This window comes from Suricata suricatta, chromosome 16 (assembly GCF_006229205.1).
Source record: "Suricata suricatta isolate VVHF042 chromosome 16, meerkat_22Aug2017_6uvM2_HiC, whole genome shotgun sequence".
Taxonomy (NCBI): Eukaryota; Metazoa; Chordata; class Mammalia; order Carnivora; family Herpestidae; genus Suricata; species Suricata suricatta.
Window position 1 is genome coordinate 12,171,069 of NC_043715.1, and position 22,932 is coordinate 12,194,000.

The 22,932-nt window shown below is 41.5% G+C and overlaps 1 protein-coding gene and 1 non-coding gene across 2 annotated transcripts in view; both read left to right on the forward strand.

Annotated features, from left to right (window-relative positions):
* Positions 1–1,454: 1,454 nt before the first annotated feature.
* Positions 1,455–22,932, forward strand: part of LOC115279703 (ATP-dependent RNA helicase DDX19A) — a 22,157-nt gene continuing 679 nt past the window's right edge. The window contains exons 1-8 of the mRNA XM_029924223.1: positions 1,455–1,614; positions 7,180–7,228; positions 12,056–12,106; positions 13,338–13,473; positions 16,080–16,172; positions 17,842–17,944; positions 18,534–18,648; positions 22,749–22,926. Of these exons, the coding sequence (XP_029780083.1) occupies positions 1,558–1,614; positions 7,180–7,228; positions 12,056–12,106; positions 13,338–13,473; positions 16,080–16,172; positions 17,842–17,944; positions 18,534–18,648; positions 22,749–22,926 (782 nt within the window). The 5' untranslated portion in view covers positions 1,455–1,557. The remainder of the gene's footprint in view (positions 1,615–7,179; positions 7,229–12,055; positions 12,107–13,337; positions 13,474–16,079; positions 16,173–17,841; positions 17,945–18,533; positions 18,649–22,748; positions 22,927–22,932) is intronic.
* LOC115281368 lies at positions 7,504–7,610 on the forward strand. The gene has a single exon (XR_003904270.1). It is a non-coding gene; the product is annotated as a U6 spliceosomal RNA (small nuclear RNA).

The following is a 22,932-nucleotide window of genomic DNA, read 5'->3' on the forward strand; positions in this document are numbered from 1 at the left end:
CAGTTGCTCCTGACAAAGTTTCTTTGCTTGACCAAACTTTAGTCACGTTTTTGAACTTTCTCCTAAACCTATCTGTGCAGTTCCTGGTAAAATCCAGTTTTAGCAAGAAACTCCCATACTTAGCATCTGGTCACCCTCGGCATCTTATAGGTTCTTCATCTTTGCACCATCCCCTTATTCTTAATGTTTCCTCTTAGTAATTTTCCATCCACTGACTGTGGGTACCTCCCTTCCCCAGTCCCGGGCTATAAATACTCTTGCTCCTGCTGTGTCTCACCCTCCTTGAAAAACCCCACTGCAGTGGCCCCTACACCCATCCCCCATGCCTTACCATATGCTTTACCATATTGCTGAATTTTTTTTCTTTAACATTCCACATTTTTACCAACACATGGCATGGTAAGTTAATCTTTAATTTTAGCCATCCTAGTGTGCAGTGGTATCTCATTGTGACTTTGATTTGCATTTCCTTAATAACCAATGATTTCAAGCTCTTTTACGTGTGTTTACCGACAACTAGTTTCATCTCTTACAAAGTGTTCAAGTCATTCACACATTTTGACATAAATGTTACTACTGGAAATGTGTCCTTGAGTAATACATGTTGAACTAAAGTCTCTATTAATCTATTCATCTACACATTAAAAAATATCTATTGAGAGGCTACTATGTGTCGTGAAATTTTCTAGGTTCTCAAATTAACTTTGACTAAGACTAAAATCTTTGTTCTTCTTTCAAGAGTTCATATTCTGCAGGAGGCAGGGAGACAAACAGCGAACTGGAAGCAAACAAGATGATTTTTGACGGTATGGAGATGCGCCCTTAGTATTAATAAAAAATACTGGAAATAACCTATATCCCCAGGGTGATAGACGTAGGAGAGTTAGGTAATTTATATGATAGGAGTTTGATGGAGTATTATACTGCCATTAAATTCATAATTACAACATGAAAACTTAGCTATATAATAAAAAGTCAAATTTAAAATCGTGTGTGCGCTTTGTTTAGGACAATGTAAAATACCCGTACTTTGATGCATATAGAGAAAAACTGGAAGGACCCAGAAGAAAAAGAAAACGCTGGTGTGTTTATTTTTTGGAGTGGTTGAATCATGGGGGCCTAAGGGTTACTGGTTTCGTTTTGTTGTTTTCTTACATATTATGGCGTTAACCGCAAAAACCGGCATCTACAGCACTTGCATTGGACTTACCTTTGTGTAAGGCTTTAGAATTCACCGAGACATGTAACGGGTTTAGAATAAAACTTGGGTTACTTCAGTGTGAAGTAAGGCAATGAGGACTAACAGACTTCGCAGAGCTCCGAATTTTCAAGGAACGACACGGTTGCTCCCGGCAAATCCGAAGGAGCCGCACGTCGGCGCGCGACCTGCGTGGCGCGGAATGGTGACGTCTTGCGCCGGGCGGGAACTGACGTCACTTTCAGTAGCTGCTTCCGGTCCGCGTGGGGGAGGTTCTTGCGAAGACCGCCGACTCGGGTCAAGTGTTGGCGCGCGGTGCGGTGAATTTTTGGGGAGTCGGCCTCCGTGCTCCCCGCATCATGGCCACAGACTCGTGGGCCCTGGCAGTGGACGAGCAGGAAGCGGCTGTCAAGTCGGTCAGTGGCTTCAGCTCTCAAGGGGCGAACATAGCAGGGGCCTGAGCGGACCCTGATTCTAGCCCGGGTTGCTGCCCGGGTTGGGCAGGCTTGGGGCCCACACCTCCCTAGACTTTGCTGCGGGGAATCCCGTAGCCCTGATTGGCGCCTGGGGTGATAGAGTCCATCCTTGAGCTTGTACTCTTCATCTGGGCCAGTTAAAGACTTTTTTGTCCTGTAGCAAATCTGTTCCCGCTTTGTATGTTTTCTTTCCTTGTATTACACCTCCTCTTTGGGGATTGTAGAGACTGGAAAATTTAGATGCTGATTCTTTGATCTGTTTTCTCAGTGAATTGGTGCTAAACACTTTTTTTTTTTTTAATTTGTGCTTAACGTGTCTGGCATTTGGTAGCCTTTTGCAGGATAACAGATTCACGTTTAGAGTTAGTGTTTCAGTCTACAGCAAATGTTGGCGGGAGGGACTACAGATTACTTCGTTGATGTTTAAAAGGGATATTTAGTTTCACATCGTGGTTTTTTGATAAATGAAGATCCATTCAACTGTAAGGTACTTAGAGTGTAAACTGCCTTTCTGTTTTTATATGTAAGCGTAGTTTAGTGATAATTCACTATTGATTTTAATAGTTTTTGGTCGTCTGAAATCTTGTGTAACTTTTTACTGGCTAACATTTCTTTTGCAGTCATTTTTTATTGTATTGGGAGGATTGTCAGTTTGTCAGCAAATATTGTGGGCTAAATCCAGTGGAATACAGGAAGAATATTTACACCTTAGTTGGGAAGGCGAGAATGTGGGAAGAGCTGTGAAAATGGTAAGAATAATGTAATAAGTGGTGTCTGAAGAGGAAGGACGTTTATGAATAGGCAATAGAGAAATTGCTTGTGAAGAAGTTTACATTTCAAATGGTTGATAGAGAATGAGACATGTAAGATAGAGGTGAATAACATTTCAGGAGAAAATGCACAAAAGTGCTGGACTTGTCTAGAGAGCAAGAATCAACTCATTTTTGCTGCATCGTAAGTTTATGGGTTGTAGTAGAAGCTGTACAGAAAATACAGAATGTACTTTGCAATCTTAACTGAGAACTTCACGAGGAGAGACTTTACTTAGTTGGTTTGGGGATTTTTTAGGAGGATACTGACAAGATTAGATCTGAGAGCTGGCAAGATTTATTGAATACAGAGAATGTTAGGAGTGATGTCTACAGGAAAGGCAGTTAGTGTGGAAGTTACTCTGATAGACCAGAGAGGGCGTATGTTGTCGGGTGGTGGAAGTGAGAATGAAGAGATGGATTCAGGAGATAGTTGTGGTGTAATGTGCAGGACTTAGGCAAAAGGCAAAGGTTGTTCTTTGCAGGCAGGATCCCAAAGGTGGTATTAGTAAAATGCTAACAGCACTAGGGAAGTAGGAAGATGGGCATATTTGATTTGGGGGTCTCTGAATTTTAGACCAGGAGGACATCTGGTAAGTACCTGTGTTGGGAGTTCCCAAGAATTGTCTAGGTTCAGTGATTTCCTGGGAGAACTCATAGGACCCAGCACATAACTGTACTCTCAGCTATGAGTTATTACACCTCTCCTGTAGATTTACATACTCAGCTTAATTAGAGTTCTACACCAGCTAATTGTAACATCACATGTGAAGTATTGTCAGGGAAACTCATTAGAGACTCACTTCTCAGGGTTCTTATTGGAGAGCTGTCACAAAGCACCCTCTGCTTAGCATGTACCAAAATTCAGACTTCCAGAAGGAAAGCAGGTGTTTTAACATAAATGTTTTTACAGTTTAGGCATAGCAAACTCCTCAGCAGTTCTGGGAATGGTGGGAACCCTTCTGAAGTCCAAGTTCCCAGATGCCAACCAGGAGCCAACCTTGCAAGGTGGTTTTTCTGAGGATAGGAAACTGTTAACTGTGTTAACTGTTTTCTACAGAGCATCTATCTCATACTTGGAAATGTGGCCTTGGAATTCAGGAGAAGTATCAGGGCAAGTAACGAAACTGATTATAGGGGCGCCTGGGTGGCTAGGTTGGTTGTGTGTCTGACTCTGGGTTTTGGCTCAGGTCATAGTCTCATGGTTCATGAGATCGAGTCCCACGTCACGCTCTGTGCTGACAGTGTGGAGTCTGCTTGGGATTCTCTCTTTTCTGCCCCTCCCTGCTCACACTCCCTCTCTCCCTCTCAAAATAAATAAACGTTAAATAATAAAATGTTAAAAACAAAACTGGCTATTATCACAAAGAAATCAAGAGTATTACAAAGGATAAGGTTCTGGCCCTGTAGCACTTCAAATCCACTGCTTCACACAAGATCTCTTCTAAAAGATAGTTCCTGAGAATTGTTTTCAGATTTTTAAAAAAATGTTTATTTTGAGAGAGAGTGCAAGCAGTGGGGGGTTAGGGAGGTAGAGAAAGAGGGAGAGAGAATCCCAAGCAGGCTCTGCACTGTTGGCACAGCCCCACCTGGTCAAGACTGGAGCCCAAATTGAGAGTTGGACGCTTAACCGCCTGAGCCACCCAGGCACCCCTCAGATATTTTTAAACCTATGACTCTAATCTAGCTGTGGTATTATGACTATTGTACATACAGACCTAAACATGCTTGGTATCTGGTTTTAATCACTCTACTTCTCAGAAGGCTGATGTAAATAAATGTGTTAAAATATTGCTTCTTAATAGCTGCGGAAGACCCTCCCCCCTTTTTTTTATTTCCCATGTAGACTTGTGTATCTTGGCTTCATAACTAATTCATAGTATTAGGTTATCACATGGCTGTGCTCTCAAGTATACTGGTAGTAAGTGGAAGTGACGGAGAAGCGGACAGGGAAAGCACAATGACAAAGATCTTATCTTTACACACAGTGAGGATTTTTGTTTGGTGTAAGCTTACTTGGTCAACAATGTACCTTCAGAGTCTTCCTCACATTATAAAAGTGGGTTTGGAGGGGAAAAAGTTAAGTTAGGAAGTTTAGCTTGGATGCAGTGTTAGGACACCTGATAAAAGAGTCTGAGAGTTTGAATTAGTAGAAAGGGCCTGAAGCAGGTTCATTTGATGCTGTCATCTCTTCCAACACAAATGCCTTCCTTTGCTGCCCTTTTGGCCATATCATCAGTTTAATTTCTTTCCTTCTCTTCCCCTGATCAGCCCAAAACAAAAAACCAAAGGTATCCCTTCAAATCTTTTAGATACATAATTTGACCCTTTTGTGATTAGAATTGTCATAGAGGTAGATCTTGAAGCCTTCTGAAGTGTCTTTGAGTGCCAGAGAGGTCACCTCTTCACGCATCAGGGACTCTGGGACTGAGACACCCTTCAGAAGCAACTCTTCTTCTTCTTTTTTAACGTTTTTTATTTATTTTTGAGAGACAGAGTGTGAGCAGGGGAAGGGCAGAGAGATAAGGAGATACAAATTTTGAAGCAGGCTCCAGGCTCTGAGCTGTCAGCACAGAAGGGCCTGAACCCATGAACCACGAGATTACGACCTGAGCTGACCTCAGATGATTAACCGACAGAGCTACCCAGGTGCCCCCAGGAGCTACTCTTAATTTGCATTGGGAAAGGGTTTATAACTGAAAGCCTGTGTCCAGGGTCAAGGACACTGCCTTCTGTGAGATGCATAATTAATAATCAGAAGGTTGCTTGCTGAAGATGAATTCAGAATTAAGAAGAATGGGAGTTGATTGGCCTGCCTCTTTCGTATGGTGGAGTACCTCTCTCAAGACAGGAATACTAGTCTGCCAGTAGTTTTGCCCTTGAATGCAGCTGAATAAATGCTGACAAATTCATAGATCCTTCTGTCCCCTAAGTATGTCATCTTTTGTTGCCATATCTATTTGTCAAACAAATTACAGTAAATTTGGTTATTTTCTTTTTCATCAGTCAGGCTTTGAGACCACACTAATCAGCTTGGTTGGACTGGGGACTCTGGACTGTCTTATTTGTGTTTTTCAGCCCATCCCAAGAGTAGTCTCCCTCTGTGAATCCTCTGTGTATTCAGCCTAAAAATGAGGGTTAATCAGTGGATAAGTTCCAGTATAAAATACCTTCTCTGTTAGGTACCAGTCTTCCCATTGACCGTCAGGGAAAGGGCGTCCACCTCCAGTAGTGTGTTGGTCTGATTTTTCTCTGCAAGACCCGGTTTCTAAAGAGATCAGATAAACACTCCTACTGTGTGAGGGTGGACTTCCAAAGACCATGAGCAGGGTCAGTGGAGGGGAGGAAGGACAGAGGAGGAAATATTTCTCAGTGCCCTCAGGAAACAGTGGTGGTCATCATAAGGCTTATGAATGATTTCATCAGTTCAGGGATTTCGTTGGGAACAGGGTTGGGGGTCTAGGGCTTGATTTGGGGTACTCCTGAGAACCTGACAATATACTTTTATGATACCATCTCTATATCACAACCTTACTCTTACCAACACCTTGAACAAGGGGAGATAGTTCCTGTGAGATTGGAGACTTCGTTATGAGTGTATAAATTACCATTCTGTTTGCACTTTAATTTGCAAGCTTGCATTGGCCAGGACTAAAGGTTATTGACCAGAATCAATAAAACACCTTGTGTTCAAGTTTCTGAATTTTTTTTAAATTTTCTTTTAACATTTATTTTTTATTTAGAGAGAGACAGTGCAAACAAGGGAGGGGCAAAGAAAGAAGGAGACACAGAATCTGAAACAGGCTCCAGGCTCTGAGCTAGCTGTCAGCACAGAACCTGATGCAGGGCTCAAACTCACGAACTGCGAGATCATGACCTGAGCCGAAGTTGGATGCTTAACTGACTGAGCCACCCAGGCGCCCCTCTGAAATATTTTAAATCAGGAACATGAATTCGTCTGTTCTTTGGTCATAATAAATGACGTTTTGACCTTAGAGTGGAGGTGGTTGATAAGACCAGAAAGAAGGCTGTACTTTATTTGCTTAGTGTTGCATGAATACAGTGTGGGGGGTTCAGGACTAACAAGAAAGTTGAAATATTTAGATGATATTTTTTTTAAGTTTATGTACTTTTGAGAAATTGAGGAGAGAGAGAGATGTTGGGGGAGGACACAGAGACAGGGAGAGATAGAATTCTAAGCAGGCCCCATGCTGTCAGCATGGAGCCCAATGGGGCCTTGAACTTACTTGTGAGATCATGACCTCAGCCAAAATTGAGAGGCAGACACTTAACCGACCGAGCCGCCCAAGCACCCCTAGATGGTATTGTTCTTCACTGTATCTGGAAGGGAACTGTGTGTGTGCCATTAAAAGGTTATCACAGGTATTTAATGAAGGTTAGATGTTCTAGAAATAGCACAAATTGGAAGAAAATGAGAGGTTTGAGACTGTTGCCAAACTCCCACCCCCCCCCCAACCGCTATGTTTCGTCTACCCCACCCCGCCTTTCTAAGTTTCTTGAAGATGTTCAAAATGTCTTCACCCAAGCTTTTAGGAATCCTGCTTGAGCAGGACAACTCTGAGTAAAGGTGCTGAACTAGTTCTTCTGAACTTTCACTAGGGAACTTCTCTTGAATTAAAGGGCTTCCTTTGATTGGGTCCTCTGCTTAACTCTGTTTCCTTTTATTCCCATTCAGATGAGTAATTTGCAAATCCAGGAAGAAAAAGTCAAACCAGATACCAATGGTGAGTCCCTTGTAACATTAGCGCTTCTGCTTTGCAGTAGTAGCTGTAGTGGGAAAAGGAGTTTTCACGTAGTGTAGTGTTTGGCAAATGACAGCGCCATATTTGAGAACCAGTAAATTTGCTTTCATTACTGAAGAGGATCCATTAGTTTTCCAGATTTTATCTCGTCTCTAACTCCTGCCACTATTCACTTGATTGTGTTTCTTTAAGTTTTGTATTTAATTTTTGAAAAGTTAATCTGGGTTCAGAACTCAGAGTATAAACAGGTGAAAGGTATGCTCGCTTTGGCAGCACATATACTAAAATTAGAACGATACAGAGAAGATTAGCACGACCCCTGTGCAAGGATGATACGCAAATTTGTGAAGCATTCCGTATTCTTTTTTTAATTTTTAATGTTTTTTATTTATTTTTGAGAGAGAGAGACACAGCACGAGCAGGGGAGGGTCAGAGAGAGAGGAAGACAGAGAATCTGAAGCAGGCTCCGGGCTCTGAGCTAGCTGTCAGCACAGAGCCCAAAACGGGGCTCGAACCCACGACCGTGAGATCATGACCTAAGCCGAAGCCAGACGCTTAACCGACTGAGCCACTCAGGCGCCCCACATTCCGTATTTTTAAAACCATAAAGGGGCGCCTGGGTGACTCAGTCGGTTGAGCCTCCGACTTCAGCTCAGGTCAGATTTCACCTTCATGGGTTCGAGCCCCGCGTCGGGCTCTGTGCTGACAGCTAGCTCAGAGCCTGGAGCCTGCTTCCGGTTCTGTGTCTCCTTCTCTCTCTGCCCCTCCCCCTCTCATGCTCTGTCTCTCTCTGTATCAAAAATAAATAAAACATTAAAAAAAATAAATAAATAAAAATAAAACCATAAAATACCTAGGAATAAACCTAACCAAAGATGTAAAAGATCTGTATGAGGAAAACTATAGAAAACTTATGAAGGAAATTGAAGAAGACACAAAGAATGGAAAAACATTCCATGCTCATGAATCAGAAGAATAAATATTGTTAAAATGTCATTATTACACAAAGCAATCTACATATTCAATGCAATCCCAATCAAAATTGCACCAACATTCTTCTCAAAGCTAGAACAAACAATCCTAAAATTTGTATGGAACCACAAAAGACTCCTGATAGCCAAAGTAATATTGAAGAAGAAAACCAAAACAATCCCAGACTTTAGCCTCTACTACAAAGCTGTCATCATCAAGGCAGTATGGTATTGGCACAAAAACAGACACATAGACCAATGGAATAGAATAGAGAACTCAGAATCGAACCCATAAATGTATGGCCAATTAATGTTTGACAAAGCAGGAAAGAGTATCCAACGGAAAAAAGGCAGCCTCTTTATTAACAGGTGGTGCTGGGAGAACTGGACAGCAACATGTAGAAGAATGAAACTAGACCACTTTCTTACACCATACACAAAAATAAACTCAAAATGGTTGAAGGACCTGAATGGGAGACAGAAAACCATCAAAACCCTTGAGGAGAAAGCAGGAAACAACCTCCTTGACCTCAACCACAGCAGTTTCTTACTGGACACATCCCCAAAGGCAAGGGAATCAAGAGCAAAAATGAACTATTGGGACCTTATCAAGATAAAAACCTTCTGCACTGCAAAGGAAACGATCAAGAAAACTAATAGGCAGCCGATGGATTGGGAAAAGATAGTTGCAAATGACATATTGGATAAAGGGCTAGTATCCAAAATCTATAAGGAACTCACCAAACTCCACACCCAAAAAACAATCCAGTGAAGAAATGGGCAAAATACATGAATAGACTCTTCTCCAAAGAGGACATCCAGATGGCCAACAGACACATGAAACAATGCTTAGCATCACTCATCATCAGGGAAATACAAATCAAAACCACACTGAGATACCACCTCACCCCAGTCAGAGTGGCTAAAATGAACAAATCAGGAGACTATAGATGCTGGTGAGGGTGTGGAGAGATGGGCACCCTCCTACACTGTTGGTGGGAATGTAAACTGGTGCAGCTGCTCTGGAAAACTGTGGAGGCTCCTCAAAAAATTAATAGAACTCCCCTGTGACCTAGCAATAGCACTGCTGGGGATTTACCTAAGGGAAACAGAAGTGCTGATGTACCCCAATGTTCATAAGCAGCACTTTCAGCAATAGCCAAATCATGGAAAGAGCCTAAATGTCCATCACCTGATGAATGGATCAAGAAGATGTGGTTTATATATACAATGGAGTACTACATGGCCATGAGAAAGAATGAAATCTGGTCATTCATAGCAACATGTATAGAACTCAAGGGTGTCATGCTAAGTGAAATAAGTCAGACAGAGAAGGACAGATACCATATGTTTGCACTCATAAGTGGAACAGGAGAGACTTAACAGAGGACCAGGGGGGAGGGGAAGGGGAAAAGATAGATGGGGAGGGGGAGGGAGGCAAACCATGAGAGACTCTTGAATACTGAAAACAAACTGAGGGCTGATGAGGAAGGGGGGTGATGGGCATGGAGAAAGGTACTTGTGAGGATGAACAGTGGATGTTATATGGAAACCAACTTACCAATAAACTATAAATGGAAAAAACAACAACAGGTGAAAAGGCTTCCTTTCTGTTCCGGCCTGTCATTTACCCAGTTCTCACTCTCTGCCTTTATTAGTTTGCTAGGCTGCCATGCCAGGTATCACACACTGAGTGGTTTAAGCAGCCAACGTTTACTGTCTCCTCGTTCTTGAGGCCAGAAGTCGCAGACCCAAGAGGTAGGAAGCCTTCCTTCTGAAGGCTTGAGATCTTACATGCAAGTCTTTAATCAATTTTGGGTTTTGTGTGTGGTGAAGATAGGGATCCAGTTCTGTTCTGTTACACGTGGCTGTCTAGTTTTCCCAGCACCATTTATTGAAGAGACTCTTCCTTCTCTGTTGTATATTCTCAGTATTCTTGGATCCTGTGTCATAAATTAACCTTACAGGTGTGGGTTTCTTTCTGAGCTCTCTGTTGTGTTCCATTGATTTTTTGGTGTCTATTGTTATTCAAGTGCCATACTGGTTTAATTATATAGCTTTGTAATGTAGTTTGAAATTAGGGAGCATGATGCCTCCAGCTTTGTTTTTCTTCCTCAAGATTGCTTTGAGGAAACAAAAAAAGATTGATTTGAGGGGAAAAAACGTTAAATTGCTTTGGCCATTCAGGGTCTTTTGTGGTTCCATACAAATTTAAAAATTGTTCTGTTTCTGTGAAGAAAGCTATTGGAATTTTGATAGGGAGTGCATTGATTCATGTTTTTGGTAATAATGGATGTTTTAACAGTACTCTTCCAATCCACGAGCAAGGAAAATGTTCCTATTTATTTGTGTTTTTAATTTCTTTCAATAACATCTTATGTTCGGTATACAGGTCTTCTACCTCCTTGGTTAAATTATTGCTAGGGATATTTTTCTAATGCAATTGTAAATAGGATTATTTTCTTAACTTCTCTTTCTGATAGTTCATTATTAGTGTATAGAAACACACCAGATTTTTGTGTACTGATTTTGCATCCTGCAGCTTTACTAAATTCATTTATTAGTGCCAACAGTTTTTTGATGACATTTTTAGTTTTTTTATATATATCATGTCATCTGCAAATACTGATGGTTTTACTTCTTCCTTTGAATTTGGATGCCTTTTATTTCTTTTCCTTGTAGCCATCTACATTTAGTATAATTATTGATATGGTGTGTTTAGTTAAGCAGCTTTACCTTTTGATATGTTTTTCTCTCTTCTGCTACCTTGAATATCTTAGAATTCCACTTTAATTTACCTATTGGCATTTTAGCTGTACTCTTTGCATTATTTTATGAGTGTCTTAAAGTTTTCTTCATTTAAATCTTGCATATTTTTTGTTAATTTTTATTTCTTGGTGAAGTAGTTTATCTTCTTAATTGCTGTTATAAATGGGATCTTTTCTTTTTTCTTCTTTTTTTTTTAATGTTTTATTTATTTTTGATACAGAGAGAGACAGAGTATGAGAGGGGGAGGGTCAGAGAGAGAGGGAGACACAGAACTGGAAGCAGGCTCCAGGCTCTGAGCTAGCTGTCAGCACAGAGCCTGACGCGGGGCTTGAACCCACGAACGTGAGATATGACCTGAGCTGAAGTCGGAGGCTTAACCGACTGAGCCACCCAGGCACCCCATAAATGGGGTCTTTTCAATTATATGTCTGTATTTATGAAAACAACTGATTTCTATTTATTTTGTACCAGGCTTTTTAATTTTTTGCTAAGATATGTTATTTTTTAGGGCTTTTTTTCTTTGTTTGAGAGCACAAGTGAGGGAGAGGGACCGAGTGGGGAACGGGAGACAGAATCCCAAATCCCAAGCAGGCTCCATGCTGAGCAGGGCTCGATCCCACGACCCTGGATCATGACCTAAGCTGAAATTAAGAATTGGATGCCTAACCAACTGAGCCACCCATGGGCCCTGTAGTCATTTTTCAGTCGATACTTAGTCCTACAGGTTTACAATTCTGTAATCCACCAAAAGTGACCATTTTATCTCTTGCTTTTAATTTTTAATACCTCTGTTTTCTTATGTCTTATTGTACTTGCTAATAGTATATTTTATAATAGGATAAGCTGGTCATAGATGACATATTCTGATCCACTGTGAAGTCAGCCAACATTCCTAGAAAGTTGAAATTTTCTTAATGTGCTTTCTAGGAATAAAAACCCGTTAAACATAAAGAAATGCTAAATATTTACATTTTGATCACCTAAGTAAGATTTAGTTTTAATGTTGTCACACATTTTGGGTGAGTTTGAAATTTGCCTTTCTCACTATGACAACTGTTTTCTTCTCTAGGTGTTATTAAAACCAGTGCCACTGCAGAGAAAACAGATGAAGAAGAAAAAGGTAATTACTCTTTAAAACTTTGTAGCAAGAAGTAAAATATGACCCAAGATTTGCCTTTCTGGAGCCAGAGGCACTAGATCAAGGAGTTGAGGAGGAATTACAAAGGAGATTGAGAAGAAGCAGTCAGTGAGATAGGAGAATGAAAGAGAGTGGTATCCATTTTTTTTAAAATGTATTTTGAGAGAGAGAGAGAGAGAGAGAGAGAGAGAGCGAGCGCAAGGGAGGGGGAGAGGAGGGAGAGAGAAAGAATCCTAGGCTCTGCAGTGTCAGCGCAGAGCCTGATGCAGGGCTCAGTCTCACAGACCGTGAGATCATGACCTGAGCTGAAGTCAAGAGTCGGACCCTTAACTGACTGAGCCACCCAGGCGCCCCTCAAAACAGTGGTATCCAGAAACCAGAAGAATAAAGTGTTTCAAAAGTAGGTAGTCAAATATAGGTAATAAGTTGATTAAGAAGATATAAAAATAGGGGGTACCTGGGTGGCTCAGTTCATTAAGGGTCTGACTTCTACTCAGGTCATGATCTCCGAGTTTGTGAGTTAGAGCCCCTTGTCAGGCTCTGTGCTGACAGCCTGGAGCCTGCTTCGAATTCTATATATCCCTCTCTCTTTGTCCCTCCCTCACCCCCTTTCTCGCTCTTGCTGTCTCAAAAATAAACATTAAAAGAAAAAAAATGTTAAAACATGTTCACACACTGGTGGGAATGTTTCAGTGGAGTAGAAAACTGATCATGCGAAGCAGAGTCAGTGTCAGGAGAAACATCCTTGTGGGGAAGAGGGACTGGGACTTGTCGTACCAGCAGAGGCATTTGCCTTAGGAGCCCAGGTTACCAGAGGGAACGTACAGAACATGGGCGCAGGTAGATGTGTAGGAGTGTCACGACAGCACGGGGAAGTGCTTCTGGTCACTGGTCCTTCTCCGTGAAGGAAGATGCAGGGTCACCAGAGGAGTGAGGCATGTGAAGGGATTAGACGTTTGAGAAGAGAGGTGGAGGTGGAGGTGGAGGTCCGAGAAGAGTGAATGAGTGGAGAATAGAAGCATGAAGACGAAGAGGGCAGCTCATCCCTTCTGGGTCTCCAGGTCACCATTCTAAAGGGAGACCCGTGGGAGTGACCATCGTTCTCCAGTCACACCTGGCCACCCAGGTGCTGTGCAGAGACGGGCAGAGAGATTTCAGGAGGGTGGGTTTGCCAAAGGAGCGTGAGCACAGTCTGCTGGGTTCTTCCCGACAGAGGACAGAGCGGCCCAGTCCTTACTCAACAAGCTGATCCGAAGCAACCTCGTCGACAACACGAACCAAGTGGAAGTCCTGCAGCGGGACCCAAACTCCCCGCTCTACTCAGTGAAGTCCTTCGAGGAGCTTCGGCTGTGAGTATGCGTTCTTTGAACAGCTGTTCCTTGCCAGGCCCTTTTTTATAAAACTTAGCATCTCTGAGATCTTTTGGGAATTTTACTTTTTACTTTTATTTTTAAGAACCTTAATGTATTTGCTTCTTTGACTAAGTAATAATTCACATGACTCAAAAGCTAGAAAGTATGGGGCGCCTGGGTGGCTCAGTTGGTTAAGCCTCCGACTTCGGCTCAGGTCAGATCTCACGTTTGTGGGTTTGAGTCCCGCGTTGGGCTCTGTGCTGACAGCTAGCTCAGAGCCTGGAACCTGCTTCCAGTTCTGTGTCTCCCTCTCTCTCTGACCCTCCCCTACTCATGCTGTCTCTCTCTGTCTCTCAGAAATAAATAAAAAAACATAAAAAAAATTTTTTTAAAAAGTCATAAAGTATGACTCTTGGCTGCCCAGTTCTCCTCCTCTTTTTTAAATGCCACAAATTTATTCATCATAGCTGAAAGTCTTTTTTCTTTTATGCTCTTAGAACTTTCAATAAAATATTGGCTGACAGGTGATTTCTGGATGTCAGGAACATTTCTTATTAGGTAAGCCCTTTTGCTAGACTATAGGGTTTACAGTTAAGAACAGTTTGTCTGCTTTTATATAATCGATCAAAAGAACCTATGCCAGATTTCCAGTACCTACAGTGGAAAGCAGCCTTCAATATTCCAGAATGCAAAACAAAACAAAACAAAAACAGAAAAACCAAAAAAACAAAAAATAATCCAGAACCCAGAATTCATAAGGGACATTCATGTCATTGTGCTAAGAATGACTTCTAATATCTCTGTATTTTAAAGACAGACTTATGGAGAGTCATACCAACTTTTTTGTTTCCTTTGATATGTTAGTCAAGAAATGTTTGTGAATCATTGGCTTATGTACCTGCTACCGTGCTGGGGTTATGAGTAACACAAGATATAACTGCCATTCTTGCTGCCTGCCAGGACCCAAATCATAGACAGAAAGTAGCTGGTGAATAAGAAAGTGGTGGAATTAATTACCTTTATCAGCAAAATCTATAGTATGCCCACTGGGGGCCACTAGGGGCCACATTCCTGCCAACTATTACCGCTGCTTTAGAGTAGGAGACACTTAAAGTATGAGAGCTAACTTAAACCAAATCAAGTCATTCATGAAGTGACAGTTAAGACCAAGTTTTTTAAAGCACAGTTGTCGGGTTTTGGGTTTTTTTTTAATATTATCAGGAAATTATTCTTTTCTTTGTGTGTTTCTTCCATTGGGGGCTTCATTAGCAATTCTGCCCTCTTTGCTTCTGTTCATAAACTATTCCTCTCAGCTACATGGGCTCTTTTCTTTCCTGAAGTGATAATTTTGCTTCTCCATGCACGGATGCTTTTTAAACCCCCATTTATTTAAAGGACTTGAACACTCAGTCCAACCAGTGAGGAATTGTCCTCTCTGAAAAATCAAGTTCTCTCTGATTTAGTAGTTGTTGGCTAGAGGAAACAAAGAATAAAACCTAAGTTGCCTAATATAATATGCTTGGTTTGTTTTGTACTTAAAGATTTTGAATTCATCTGCAAAAGAAAAGGAAATTAATGAACCACTGGAAGTTCTTGGATCCTTTGGATCTTCATTCAGTTGTAACTTTGTTTCCTTAGCAACCAAGCCACAATCTGCTGAGCTTCATAGCCTTTTCTTCTAAACAGAAGATACCAAAGATTATGCGTTCAGATATCTTTGTTTCTGAGAACCAACATATGCCAGATGAATTTGCCTCTTAGAGAGCCTGTTAACTCCGGGGAAGGCTCGGAGAACAGAAGGCTTGACTTGGTTTGACTCTTCTTTACCGACAGTCTGGTAGGATTTTTGTTGAACACCCTCTCAGTGTAGAGGTAGCAGAGATTATTGTAAATGCAATGAAAAAGCAACTTGAATTTGTACGTGTTATGTAGCCACTTACATATAAGCTGGTGCTCTCCTATGCCTGATTTTGAGTAAACATAATTACTAAATATGGCTATTTGTGAAGTTCAGTATGGTGATTGAACACTCCTGTTTACTGTGGATCAGCTATCGAAACTGGCTAAATCAATTTTCTTACCTTTTGATTGTCTTGAGCATTCGCATAGCTGGCTTTGGAAGGACCGTGGAATACAAAATGACTGTGGTTCAATTTAACATCTGCATCGAGAAATTAAAACTGAATCTTGTTCTCTAAAGGGACTTCTATATCTTAGTGATACAGTAAACAGTGTTTATTTTTAGGTATGCCTTTTATAATTCAATTATGCAAATTATAGAATTTATACAAATTAATCTTGCAGAATCCAGGGAACATTTGTCATCCAAGACCAGTCATATCTGTGGGTCTACTGAAAGCATGAATTTCTCCAAGAAGGAAAACTTGTCTGTATTCTATGTAATAGAATAATTCTATGTGATTGTGTAATAGTTGCAGATTAAGATTGAGGAGAGAAGGATGGTTGTTTAGTTTCATTTTAGATAATGTTTTTTAAGGCATAAGAAAATATGTCTGACAGAGATAGGAAGCAGTATTCTTTGCTAGATCTAGGGAAAGACAATTTGAACTAGGAATCCATCCTTTCTCTTCCTGGCCTCCTAGGAAACCACAGCTTCTCCAGGGAGTCTATGCCATGGGCTTCAATCGACCATCCAAGATACAGGAGAATGCATTACCCATGATGCTTGCTGAGCCGTGAGTATGCAGACCCAAAGTGCACCTCTTCAGAATTTGGTTTAATGTCTTACACCAATAACTTATTGTTCTTGAGAACAAGATGGGGCATTGGGACAGCATGTTTCTTCGGGGAAACATGGTACGGCTTCTGCCTTTCCCACTTAGCAATAAAAACTGATGGGCGCGCCTGGCTGGCTCAGTCGGTAGAGCGCGTGGCTCTTGATCTTGGGGTTGTGGGTTCAAGCCTACATTGATTTGTAGACATTACTTTAAAAAATAAATAAAAATCTTTAACTCAAAAAACTGATAAAACTAACGTTTTTCTATACATTTCTAAAAATTGGGTTTTTAAAATACGAAATTTTTGGCTCAGTCGGTTAAGCATCTGACTTCAGCTCAGGCGATCTCACAGTTTGTGAGTTCAAGCCCTGAGTCAGGCTCTGTGCTGACAGCTCAGCGCCTGGAGCCTGTTTTCAGATTCGGTGTCTCCCTCTTTCTCTGCCCCTCCCCCTCTTGTACTCTGTCTCTCAAAAATGAATAAATGTTAAAACAATTTTTTAAATACGAAATTTTTTGAAACTTACAAAAGAAAGTATCGAGAACAATACCTAGAATATCTGTAGCCCTATCTTGTCAAGAAATAAAATGTTGTAAAGATTCTTTTTTAATTTTTTAAATATGAAATTTTTGAAACTTGCAAAAGAAAGTATCAAGAACAATACCTAGAATATCTTGTCAAGAAATAAAACGTTGTTAATCGAGTGGACAGTGGAAGCCCCCACACACCCCTCTCAGTTCACATCCCCCTCCCCAACCCAAGTAGTATCATCCTGAAATGGGTCATCATTCTCTTAGGTTTCTTTATATCTTGACTACACATCTACATGTTCCTAAGAATCTGGAGTTGTTTATGTATCTTAAGCTGTAGATCATTGGTATACTTTATGGAGCAACCTTTTCCATTCAACTCTGTTATTTTTCTCATTTAATGACAAAAATTCCACCTATTTCCATGACTGAGTTACATGAAGTAAAATGTGAAATTTCCCTCTAAACCACCTGCCTGACGTGGTGTCTTGCATTTTCATAAAGAAGGGAAAAGGGAAGGGGCACCTGGGTGGCTCAGTGGGTTAAACGTATGACTTCAGCTCAGGAATCCCACAGTTCGTGGGTTCGAGCTCTGCATCTGGCTCTGTGCTGACAGCTTGCTTCAGATCTTCGGATTCTGCATCTCCCTCTCTACCTCTTCCCAGCTTGTGCTCACTCTCTCAAAAATAAACACTATTTAAGAAAAAAAAAAAGAAGAAGAAGGGAAAAGGGAACACACGGGGAGCCGAGTCCTGGAGACACAGTACAGCTTGGCAGAAAATCTTCAGGGATTTTCTTTGGCACAGATTTTACTCTGCAGTGTTAATGTCCATGGGGCCCCTCCGGTACAAAACTAGGGCACTCTAGCTGTGCTGGAGTCTAGAGTGAGGATTCTTGGTGTGAACCCATCTAAAAGAATCGTTTTTTCCATTAATATTTAAGCAGTTTTTTTAACATCATATAAAAAATTTATCATTGTGCTCAGTGCAGAAAACCTGGATCAAGGGAGAAATACTCTGTATTCCTACCATCCAGAAAGAACATTCTGATACTTCCCCGTGTTTAACCAGTATTATTTTCCGTTCTGTTCCTGACCCAGCCCACAGAACCTGATAGCCCAGTCTCAGTCGGGCACTGGGAAGACAGCCGCCTTCGTCCTGGCCATGCTCAGCCGCGTGGAACCAGCAGAGAGATACCCCCAGGTGAGGGCTGGGGGATCCTGAGGGCCTGGCTTGCCTGCCCTGGCGAAGACAGTGGCATCTGGTGGGCGGTTAATGAGGGCACCCCTACAGGGGGTCTGAGGTTTTCTGGGCCTCATACTGTGGATCTGGCAGAGCAGGTTACGCACTAGGCCACAGCGCAGGTAGGATTCATTCGGAAACAGCAGCTTTAAACAGCGGCTTCCGAATGCATCCTCCCAGCCTGGGCTCCCTGCTAAAGGCTTGGGCTACAGCTGAGCAGTGGGCCTGGTTGGAGAGCATGCGGTTCCCTGCACTTGGAAGTGGTAAGAAGATCAGGGGTGACTGGGTGGCTCGGTCGTTTAACCATCAGCTCCTGGTTTTGGATCAGGTCCTGGTCTCACAGATCAAGGCCCAAGTTGGGGCTCTGTGCTGACAGCACGGAGTCTGTTGGGATTCTCTCTCTCTCTCTCTCTCTCTCTCTCTCTCATAGATAAATAAAACATGTAAAAAAAAAAAGTGATAATAAGATCAGCATGCTTGTTGCATTAGGACCTATTGTCTTTTACTAAAAGACTCTGCTAAACTCAGCCTTTATGATCTCCTTGTTCAGTGCCTGTGCCTCTCCCCCACATACGAGCTGGCGCTTCAGACGGGAAAAGTGATTGAGCAGATGGGCAAATTTCATCCGGAACTAAAGCTTGCTTACGCTGTTCGAGGCAATAAATGTAAGTGTAATGGGGTGAAACCTAAGCAGTGAGCAGGCTAGGGTAGTTGGGGGTTTGAACTTTGAAGATGTGATGATAATACTAAACTTTCTGGTTCAGTTGACCTTAGGGCCCAGTGCATTGCTTTCAGCAAATCTATTTTAAACTGCTGTATTTAATAGTCCTTTCTACCCTGAAGAGATTTTTGAGTTGTTAAAAAAATCTGGGTATGGCTCATGGAGCTCTTAAAGTCTGTCGTTCTTCCCTGAGAAAATAGGGTTTTGAATTCAGCATCCAGAGTTCTAGACGGCTGCTTACTAACCAGGGATTAGTAGATCTAGGATGGCAGGTTGGGGCCATATCCCATTGTTTGAAAACCAGCCCAGCTTTAGTAAGAGTAAGCTAGGAGCAGATAAAACCAGATAACTTGGTCTTACCAAAACCAGAAATCCTTCCACCAGTTGTTTCTCCCATGTGTTTTATGGAATGTAATGTAGAGAATATGGACCAAATGGGGAGTGGGGGGGCAGGTAGAACACAGTCGTTAGGAATTTGTCAAAGTAGGGAGCGCCTAGTTGGCTCAGTTGGTTCTGTGTCTGACTCCTGATATCAGCTCAGGTCTTGATCTCAGGGTTGTGAGTTAAAGCCCCACATTGGGCTCCACACTGGGTGTGAAGCCTACTTAAAAAGAAAGGTATCCAAAAAAATTAATGAATTAATTAATTAAAAAAAAGAAAGGTATCAGAGTATATAAAACAATTCAGTAAGAAAAAAAGTAGGCAGTCTAATAGGAAAATGGACAGAGAGGCCCAGTTGAACAGACACTGCACAAAAGGGATTCTGATGACCTGTAAATATGAAAATATGATAAATCTCATTTGTCATCAGGGAAATGTAAACTAAAACCACTAAATGCCTCACAGATGGGCAAAAATGAAGTTTGACAATGCCAAGTGTTGATGGAGATGAACAAAAACTGGCATGCCCAGGGCACCTGGATAGCTTAATTGGTTGAGCATCCAACTCCTCATTTCAGCTCAGGTCATGATCTCACGGTTTGTGGGATCCACCCCTGCGCTGGGGTCCGCACTGATAGCGAGGAGCCTGCTTGGGGTTGTCCCTCTCTCCCCCTCCTCCACTTGAGTGCTCGCGCACGCTCTCTCGCTCGCGCTCTCTCTCAAAATAAATTAAACAAAAACAAAACTAAAATGCTTATATACTTCGGGTGGGGAGTACATACTAGTACAGTTACTTTCTGGAAGCAGTTTGGCATTACTGAGAAAAACTAAAGGCAGACCTTTCTGTGACCCCCAGAGCCGTGGTTCTCATATATTCTTAAACATGACTGAGGATCCCAAAGCGTTTTTCTTTATACAGATTTTATCTATCGATATTTGCCATAGTAAAAGCTAAAATTTCTGAAAGTACTTATTTTAGAAGAATATGAAGAAAATCTGGCTTTTCAGGTAATTTTAGATGGTCTTTTTTTGAACGCTATACCCATACTTAACAAGCAGTTATTAAGAGTTAGTTCCAATGTGAAATCTGAAGTCATACTATTGACTTTTTCATAGTGTTACATTAAAATACCTTGGTCATTTGGGGGCATCTGAGTGGCTGAGTCAGTGAAGCGTCCGACTTCAACTCGCGCCATAGTCTCGCGGTTCATTGGTTTGAGCCCCGCATTAGGCTCTGTGCTGACAACTCAGAGCCTGGAGCCTGCTTTGGATTCTGTGTTTCTCTCTCTCTGACCTTATCCCAATTGCACTTTGTCTCTCTCTCTTTTTCAAAAAGAGATAAACATTAAAAAAAAAATACCTTGGTCATTTGGAAAATATTGTCTTACTGAGTAACACTGATCTTCCAAATGTTGACATTTCGTTATACAGCCTTTAAATTGCCTGCACTAATATTACCACCACATTCATCAGAGCAATTTATCCACATCAAGAAACTCAAACTTAGAGACACAAACAAGTTTTCCAAAACAGAACTGGTTTTCTCTTGAAAGCCTAAATGTTACTGTGGCAGCAAATACAGTGGATTATTTTCACTGAAGAGACAGACTTTGTTCATTTTCAAGAAAGTGTATATCAGATTCCCAACTGCTTTTTTTCCTCATTTGTCAGTTAACAGAGAGAAATGGCTAATTCAGTTGCCCTCATAATCACAAAAGAGCTTTTCTTGGAGAAAACCGCCATGCTTCAACATGCAGCAAAACTACATTATCCAAACGTTACTAGGTTGATTATTTTTGTGTGTGTTTATTTGATGCCTTCATCTGGTGGGTACATTTAAGTGAGGTATACCAGAATCTTGTGACAACATGTATCTTCTCTAGATTGCTTTGTAATAACGTGGGACTTCACTGTGTGAAGGATTAATATATTATATTTAATATATTGTTTTTTAAAAGTTCAATTTTGGGGCACCTGGGTGGCTGAGGCAGTTAAGTGCCAGACTTCAGCTTTGGTCATGATCTCACAATTCATGAGTTTGAGCCCCGTATCGGGCTTTGTGCTGACAGCTCAGAGCCCGGAGCCTGCTTCAGATTCTGTGTCTCCCTCTCTCTCTGCCCCTCCCCTGCTCATGATCTGTCTCTCTCTCAAAAATAAATATTTAAAAAGAAAAGTTCAATTTTGACTTACAGGCAGTGGACATTGAGAAGTACAATGTGTTTCAGTTAATTCAAAAATATTCCAATGGATAATTAGATAATTGATGAATTTTTTTAAGTTACTTTATTTTGTGAGAGAGATTGTGTGGGGAGTTTGGGGTGTGGCAGAGAGAATCACAAGCAAGCTCTGTGCTGTCAGTGCAGAGCTGGATACAGGCTTGATCTTACAAACCTAGTGATCATGACCTGAGCCAAAGTCAAGAGTTGGAAACTTAACTGACTGAGCCACTCAGGCTCACGAACTGATGAATGTCTAACAAAAGTCGTTTCTCCTCAAAGTGTAAATTTTGTGTTTGTTTTTATTTTTTTATTTTTTAAAGTAGGCTTCACACCCAGCACGGAGCCCAACATGGGACTTGAACTCACAACCCTGAGATCAAGACCTGAGCTAAGATCAAGAGTCAGATTCTTAACTAACTAAGCCACCCAGGTGCCCCTATATTTTGTTTTTAAAATAGTTAACACACTTGTCTGTTTTAAATTGAAAGGATATGTGGTAGAAACTTTCTCTCATGCCCCCCAATACCTCGTTCTCCTTCCTAAATGTAGGCACTCAGTGCTGACCAGTTTCTCACGTCGCGCACCAGAGAGTGTGTGGCTGCAGGCACAGAGTGTGCATGTCAGTGTGTGTGTATAAATACGTAACATGTATTCACACACACGTACGTTTATTGCATGTATTCTTTATTGTCTCTTTAGTTATACAAACTGTGCTGCAACTGTTTTTCACAATTAATAACGTATTTGGAGATTGTTCCCTATCAGTTTCTAAGCAATTTTGTATCTCAATTGGCAAGATCTGTTGGGTGTATCATATTTTGCTTACTTACTTTTTGATGTGTGCATATCCTTGCATATATATTATTTCACACGTTAATACACATACAGGATAAACTCCTAACAGTGGAAGTATTGGTCACAGGCTCTGTGCATTAACAATTTTGATAGATGGTTGTACTAGTTTCAACTTCTACCAGCTATAATTTGAAAGTAATAGTTTTTGAATCAGAGAATCTGTACTTAGGAAAACTATCTACATTCCAGGATGTCTAATGACACAAAAACTCATGTGGGCCAGGATCCTGGGAGTCCAGACTCAACTTAAGAGATAACGTGTGACTGTGAGTGAGTGTATGACGTGAAGTGAGGAGGAGTATGCTGGGGAGAATTAGGGGGTGCTGCTGGATCAGAGGAAGGAGGAGGAATGAGAAGTGACTCTTACTGAGGGGTCACTGCACAGGATTCAGTCCTGACCACCGTGCAGTGCGATAGGGGCCGCTGTGCCTGCTTTACAGGAGCTGAACCCGAGACTTCTGGATAACACTCCTGCGTTTTGACATCTGGAGTTAACTAATTTTACTAACTCTGAAAGATGGACAAGGCTTTGATTTCCAAAGCTGGTTTTGCCATGGAGATACCCACAGAACACATCTTGTCTCCACAGTGGAAAGAGGTCAGAAGATCAGTGAACACATTGTCATTGGCACCCCTGGGACTGTTCTGGACTGGTGCGCCAAGCTCAAGTTTATTGACCCTAAGAAGATCAAGGTGTTTGTTCTGGATGAGGCTGACGTGATGATAGCTACTCAGGGCCACCAAGACCAGAGCATCCGCATCCAGAGGTAGGA